The 7,586-nt window shown below is 41.6% G+C and overlaps 2 protein-coding genes across 2 annotated transcripts in view; both read left to right on the forward strand.

Annotated features, from left to right (window-relative positions):
- Positions 1 to 2,288, forward strand: part of lcp2a (lymphocyte cytosolic protein 2a) — a 45,791-nt gene extending 43,503 nt beyond the window's left edge. The window contains exon 31 of the mRNA XM_057821308.1: positions 17 to 2,288. Coding sequence (XP_057677291.1) covers positions 17 to 160 — 144 coding nt within the window. The 3' untranslated portion in view covers positions 161 to 2,288. The remainder of the gene's footprint in view (positions 1 to 16) is intronic.
- A 1,468-nt stretch (positions 2,289 to 3,756) lies between these two features.
- foxi3a (forkhead box I3a) lies at positions 3,757 to 7,290 on the forward strand. Its single transcript, XM_057821309.1, has 2 exons — positions 3,757 to 5,783; positions 6,615 to 7,290. Exons 1-2 carry the CDS (start codon positions 5,372 to 5,374, stop codon positions 7,169 to 7,171), a joined length of 969 nt encoding a protein of 322 aa, XP_057677292.1. The 5' UTR covers positions 3,757 to 5,371; the 3' UTR covers positions 7,172 to 7,290.
- The last annotated feature ends 296 nt before the right edge of the window (positions 7,291 to 7,586 follow it).

The following is a 7,586-nucleotide window of genomic DNA, read 5'->3' on the forward strand; positions in this document are numbered from 1 at the left end:
TTGTATGTGTGTGTAGTCCTTCCCCTCAGTGTGTGACATCATCAAATATCACTCCCAGTGTCATCTACTGCTCATTGATGCCAAGAACCGCTCCTCGGGCCAACAGAATCAGTGTCTGCTGTCGGAGCCAGCGGGAATTTACATGACCGAAAGCCTGTGAGACCTTCCAAATACTTTGGACTCATGCTGGTCCAAATTGGTTCAATTGTTGCCTTATTTTTCCTGGGAAACAAGCCGTCTCTTTGTAATCATTATGATTTTATTTTTTGATGATAGACGCCCAAAAATGTAGCGTCCAATCATACTTCTACTATGAATTTAATGAGTTTATCATTAGGAGACGTCCGATCCATTTGAAGTGGGAGGGCTCCCTTTTCAAATGGATTGGACGTCTGTTGCCGTCAATGGCAGTCAATGAATTTTAAAAAAAAGACAATATTGTAATTACAATGTTAGAACATTTACAACTATTATTACACTGGTAAACAATTTTCAGTTGCATGAATATGTTTTAACTGATTATTTACTATTTCTGATCGCTGATATAAAATCCACCATCAGATTTTTCTGCGTGGTTTCGTTTTCATACAACTAGGATTTTGGATTTTCTTATTTTAGTGGTCTTTCATACAGATTATTCATATACCGTATTTTCTACAATATACGACGCATCAGAGTGTAAAGGCAAAACTTCAATGAATGGCTTATTTCAAACTTTTCAAGTACTGTATACAGTGCTGGCCAAAAGTACTGGCACCCCTATATATCTGTCAAATAATGCTCAATTTCTCTCAGAAAATCGATGCAATTACAAATGCTTTGGTAGTAATATCTTCATTTATTTTGCTTGCAATGAAAAAACACAAAAGAGAATGAAAAATAAATTGCAAAATTTGTTGGTAGTCGTCAGACTTCATAATGCCATGCACAAGGTCAAGCAGTCCAGTCCCAGAGGCAGCAAAGCAACCCCAAAACATCAGGGAACCGCCGCCATGTTTGACTGTGGGGACCGTGTTCTTTTCTTTGAAGGCCTCGTTTTTTTTCCCTGTAAACTCCATGTTGATGCCTTTTCCCAAAAAGGTCTACTTTTGTCTCGTCTGACCAGAGAACACTCTTCCAAAACGTTTTTGGCTTTCTCAGGTTAGTTTTGGCAAACTCTGGGCTGGCTTTTTTTATGTCTCTGGATCAGAAGTGGGGTCTTCCTGGGTATCCTACCATAGAGTCCCTTTTCATTCAGACGCCAACGGATAGTAGGACACTTGACACTGTTGTACCCTCGGACTGCAAGACAGCTTGAAATTGTAATCTTTCGTTGAAATCTCTCGTCAATTTGAGATTGCCCATGCTTTCTCACAATTTTGCTTCTCAAGTTCTCAGACAGTTCTTTGGTCTTTCTCCATGCTCAATGTGGTGGACACAGGACAGAGGTTGAGTCAACTTTAATCCGTTTTTACTAGCTGCAAGTGTGATTTAGTTATTGCCACCACAGGTAAGTAACAGGTACTGTTAATTACACAAATTAGAGAAGCATAACATGATTTTTCAAAGGGTGCCAATACTTTTGTCCGGCCAATTTTTGGAGTTTTATTGTAAAAAAGATAATGATTTTTTTTTTTTTTCCATTCTCTTTTGTGTTTTTTCATTGCAAGCAAAATAACGCCATTTGTGTGACGGTTTTAAAACTTTCATCATTTAAAGATTCAAGTCAAGATTTTGCCGATTTAGGAGTATTTTAGATAAAAAGTTACTTAGGTTTGCTCGGCAGGTTATGGCGTTATTAGTAACGCAGTTATACTCTAATGCCGTTATTAACAACACTGCTTGGGACCCATGTTGATTTCTCTCCCAAGGAAATCTTGCGTGCTGCCGTCTTGCAGGAAAACAATGAAATAGCGACACTGTTGTAAATCGTCGTATTTCTAGCATGTCGTCATGTGTCAAGACGAATGACGAGTCCAATTTTAAGTCGGATGTTGAAAGGATCGTATGTCGAGGTCCCACTATATAAGGTGCACTGTTGGCTTTTGAGAAAATGTAAGGCTTTTAGTTGGGCCTTAATACAATACAGTATTTTCAACCAATACCAGTTTTTAGTCTTTTGCATTGTTCTACACATTTTTCAGAATGGTTGTCAACATTATCATAGTTGACTGATTTTCACATACTGGGGGATTTTTGCAGCAGTGTAGTAAAGCACATGTGGCATTGTCCCTTTAGTTGGTCTCCTGTGTCTGCAGGTTTCTAAAACATAGCATAGTAGGTACAGTGGTATGAAAAAGTATCTGAACCTTTTGGAATTTCTCACATTTCTGCATAAAATCACCATCAAATGTGATCTGATCTTTGTCAAAAACACACAGATAAAAAAACAGTGTCTGCTTTAACTGAAACCACCCAAACATTTATAGATTTTCATATTTTAATTAGGATAGTATGCAAACAATGACAGAAGGGGGAAAAATAAGTAAGTGAAGTATTTTGTGCCCCCCCCTCCCCTTTGGCAGCAATAACTTAGCAATAACCAGACACTTCCTGTAGCTGCAGATCAGTCTAGCACATCGATCAGGACGAATCTTGGCCCATTCTTCTCTACAAAATTGCTGTAGTTCAGTCAGATTCCTGGGATCTCTAGCATGAATCGCTGTCTTTAGGTCATGCCACAGCATCTCAATAGGGTTCAAGTCTGGACTTTGACTTGGCCACTCCAGAACGTGTATTTTGTTCTTCTGAAACCATTCTGAAGTTGATTTGCTTCTGTGTTTTGGATCATTTTCTTGTTGCAGCATCCATCCTCTTTTTAGCTTCAACTGTCTGACACACGGCCTCAGGTTTTCTTGCAAAACATCCTGATAAACTTTTGAATTCATTCTTCCATTAATGACTGCAAGTTGTCCTGGTGCTGAGTAAGCAAAACAGCCTCAAATCATGATGCTCCCTCCACCATGCTTCACTGTGGGGATGAGGTGTTGATGTTGGTGAGCTGTTACATTTTTCCTCCACACGTTGTGTGCTATTCCCAATTAATTGAACTTTGATTTCATCAGTCTACAAAATACTTTGTCAAAACCTCTGTGGAGTGTCCAAGTGCCTTTTTGCAAACATTAAACGAGCAACAATGTTTTCTTTAGACAGCAGTGGATTCCTCCGTGGAGTCCTCCCATGTAGATATTGAAAATACATATTGCACATAGATATTGGACTTCTGTGATTTCAGTAAGTCTTTAGCAGACACTCAAGGGTTCTTTTTTACCTCTCTGAGAATTCTGCGCTAAACTCTTGGCATCATCTTTGCTGGACGGCCACTCCTTGGAAGTGAAGCAACAGTACCAAACTCTCCGTTTGTAGTCAACTTCTCTGACTGTCAATTGATGAACATCCAGACTTTTAGAGATGGTTTTGTATCCTTTCCCAGCTTTGTACAAATCAACAACCGAGATCGCAGGTTTTCAGACAGCTCTTTTGACCAAGCCATGATGCACATCAGACAATGCTTCTCATCAAGACAATTCTTACCAGGTGTGTTTTTATATTGTGGGCAGGGCAGCTTTAAACCACTCATCAGTAATTGGGCACACACCTGACTTAAATTGTTTGGTTAAAAAATTGGTTTCAATTGATCTTTAAGTCTCCTTAGGCAGAGGGTTCACTTGCTTATTTTTCCCCCCTTCTGTCATCGTTTGCATGCTACCCTCTTTATAATGAAAACCTATAAATATTTGGGTGCTTTTAGTTAAGGTAGACACTGTTTTTTTCATCTGTGTGATTTTGACAAAGATCAGATAACATTTGATGGTGATTTTTTGCAGAAATGTGAAAAATTCCAAAAGGTTCGGATACTTTTTTCATACCACTGTATTATTTTGCTGCATATTGTTACTTATGGGCTATTTTTACTCGCCAGCTATTTACCCGCTTTTATAAAAATATGAGTTTGCAATAATTTTGAATTGCACAAAAAATGAAATCTTCATTTGCAAAAAATAGACGTTAAGAAAAAAACTAAGGTTAGATCTGAATTCAGCGCCCTAGAATTACATAAGAACAACTGTTTGCTTCAATGCAACAAATTCTCGTTAACCAGTGTTATTAGACACCTAAGACACATTTTAAGAGTTGTGCCCATATTAATCCATCCATTTTAAAATCATAGACAAATCCACACACATGTCAAATAAAACATGTCCCAAAACATTTTCAAAACAAAAATTTCTATATCATTGCTAGGAAATGTCCTATCACCTGTGAACCACACAAGAATTGTGTTACCAGAAATCCGTTTTCTGACCTCTCTGACCTTTGACCTCATTACCCCAAAATTGAATCGCCTCTTGAGTGTTATATTACAAACATATCCTGCAAATTCGATAGCACCTTTATTTGTTCTGTAGTCGTCCTACAGGTTTCACCTACAAGCGAAGGTATTAAACAGCATGAGCAGAAATAGTTTTCAGAAATTAGGCAGAAAAACAAAAAAAAGCGACCAGTCACACAGTTTAGTTTTCATCGTTGCCACCCGTATAATTCAAGTGATCAGTTACAGCTCAGCCCGTCATGTTTTGTCTACGTCGGCTGCAGATTGAATTCTGTCGCCAACTGACGCAGACGCGCACCATGTCATTGGCTCGTCAGGGACCCCGAAAAAGAGTGCGAGACAGCCCCCGTCACAGTGTCGCAGGTGTGAACATGAACTGATAAGACGGCAGAGCATCAGTTTTGTCTGTAGATTTACAGTCCTGCACTGGTCACGCGTCAGTGCGCAGGGATTTAGGGGTTAGTCCAATCTTCAGTTTTGTTATCAGTACAATACTGTAGTTGTTTGTCTGTTTCTCTTTTTATGTGTGCCATTCACGGCTATAGACGTCCAATCTATTTGAACTGTGGGGGCTCCAGTTCAAATGGATTAGACGTCCGCGTGACTCAACCTCATTTAAATTCACTGTCCTATTTTCCTGGCAGCCAATGAGGTAATTTACTTTGAGAACGCTTCAGAAAAAATATATGAAAGTTTAAATAATGGAACTGAGTGAACGTCTATGTTGTGAGCTTTGTCACACTCATGAAAAAGCTATTAAAAGTGTCAACTCTTGATTGAATGATTATGTTAATCTTAGAGGGTGTGAAGTGTGAAGTGTTAAAAAAGAAAATGATGAATGAGTAACGACTGAAACTGTAAAAAGAGATCCAATCAGTTATTGACGTCTGCCCCTGGGCAGGAATTCAAGCTGCCCTTATTCAAAACAAGCACTAGGTGTGTGCTTGCGTGTGTGTGTGCGTGTGTGTCCGATCAGCCAATCAGCTTACATGTGGGCAGTGCCTTTGAGTATAAGTGCAGGTGAGGAAACCTTGTAGACAGGTGTTCAACAGAATCATCATGGCGTCCTTTGTCCCTTGCGGCCCACCCAACTGCGAGCTTCCGTCCCTGGGTGACTTCAGCCTATACAGTCCACCGCCTCCACCCGAGCACAGCCGTTCCTCACCGCCAGACCTCAACTCTGGAGGAGCCTACTACAATCTACAAGGTCCCTACATCCCCGGGGGGCCTTGGTACTCCACGGAGATCCCGTTGGGTCAGGCCCGTCCACCGTACTCCTACTCGGCCCTCATCGCCATGGCCATCCAGAGCGCGCCGTTGCAGAGGCTGACCCTGAGTCAGATCTACCAGTACGTTACGGAGCACTTCCCTTTCTATAGCCGCAACAAAGCTGGCTGGCAGAACTCCATCCGGCACAACTTGTCTCTCAACGACTGCTTCCGGAAGGTGCCTCGTGAGGAGAACAATCCTGGTGAGTTTTGGAACTGAATTTAACTCATTGGCTGCAATTGGCTGCGATTGACAGCGCTAGATGTCCAATCCATTTGAATTTGGAAGGCTGAAGGTGAATGAACATTTGTTGGAATTCAGTTGAAATGGATTGGATGTAATTGTCCACCACAGTCGCAATATTAACAGTAAAAGTCAGAAAAACAAAGGTTTTGATGTTGATAGGGAAAGTCCTGAAGAAGCAATCCTGATCCTCAATGAGGAATGTCCTGATCATGTGAAAGCTATCCTGAGAGAGAGATCTTGATCTTGATCCTGATCCTCAGAGAGAGATCCTGATCCTGAAAACAATTATGATCCTCAGAGGTAGAGATCCTGATCCTGAGAGAGAGATCCTGATCCTTAGAAAGTGTTTCTGATCTTGAGAGTGATCCTGATCCTCACAAAGAAAGACCCTGATGATGAAAGATCCTGAGAGCATACCCAAGTGCCTTTGAACCTGAAATTACTCCTAGAGCTAGGTCCTCAGTAGATTATTGAAGAGTCTGAGGCAAAAGATCTTTGAGTACTTTGAATGACAAAAGAAGGCCATTTACTGAAAAGTCCCATACTGACAATACAAGTCTTCTTCCAGTACAAGCGTCCCTTGGTTCGGTAGCATTGAAAACCAACAGATAATGTGAAGAAGAAATCATACCATTGTGAGTCGTACCTCCAGAAGCAGGGAACTATGGGCATTTCATGGAATGAACTAGGAACTGAGGGTAGTTGAATAGAGAGAGGTGCTTTACACACCGTTGCAAATGGAAAATTTGAACTCTTTGCAAATTGATCATCATGTTTTGTGTTGCAGGTAAAGGAAACTTCTGGACTCTGGACCCAAACTGCGACAAGATGTTCGACAACGGTAACTTCTGCCGCAAGAGGAAGAGGAAAACAGACACCGTGACATCTTCTAAGAAACGTCGCGGCTCCTCGTCCGACTCATCATCCGAGCCCAGCCCCACGTGTCTCGGAGGCCAATGCGGTCTGGAGTTTCTTGCCACGCCTGACTGGCGTAGCTCCTCTCAGACTGTGTTCACGCAGGTCCCGGATGAGTCCTCTCTGCTTGCTCCTCCCCTTCCTCCTCAGGGGTTTGTCTACTCTCCAGGAGCTGTGGTGCCTCAGTGGGACAACTGTAGCTCTTCTCGTGAGGCTCCCGGCGTGTTTTTCCCTTCTCAGTCAAGCCCTCCTCACTTCTCCCCATCGTCGCTCTACGCCGACCTAGAGACGACATGCGCTCCTTTCTTGGAGTTCCAGGAGGAGCAGTTGGGGCAGAGGGACCCCTTCCAGGCTAACATCTTAGGAGGACTCACGGAGGAGTTGCCGCTGGACTCGCTGGGTTTCCAGCAGACTCTGACATCCTTCTGATACATTCAAATGTCTGTTATCACGGCGTGAATGCTCTATTTATTATTTGGGGTTTTTTGGGTGTTTTTTTACTATTTACTATTTGACGATGATAGACGTCCATTCATTTTGCTGTGAATTTAAATGAGTTACCACTTGTAGATGTCCAATCCATTTAAACTTGGAGGGTTGGCAGCGAATGAGTGTTCATCCGCTGCCAGCCCTCCAAGTTTAAATGGACAGGATGTCTATTATCATCAATGGCAGCTCATGAGTTTGTATGTAAAAGTTTTTGGGGGGGAATAAAAAATAAAGAACTATATATACCGTATAATCACGTGTTTTCCAGTTATTCATTTGCAAATGGGATAAAACACATTAGAACTACTTGTGGTTCATTGATACTAACGTATTAACCCTTTAGAGGGCAAGTGAC

The sequence above is a fragment of the Corythoichthys intestinalis genome, chromosome 18 (genome assembly GCF_030265065.1).
Source record: "Corythoichthys intestinalis isolate RoL2023-P3 chromosome 18, ASM3026506v1, whole genome shotgun sequence".
Lineage (NCBI taxonomy): Eukaryota > Metazoa > Chordata > Actinopteri > Syngnathiformes > Syngnathidae > Corythoichthys > Corythoichthys intestinalis.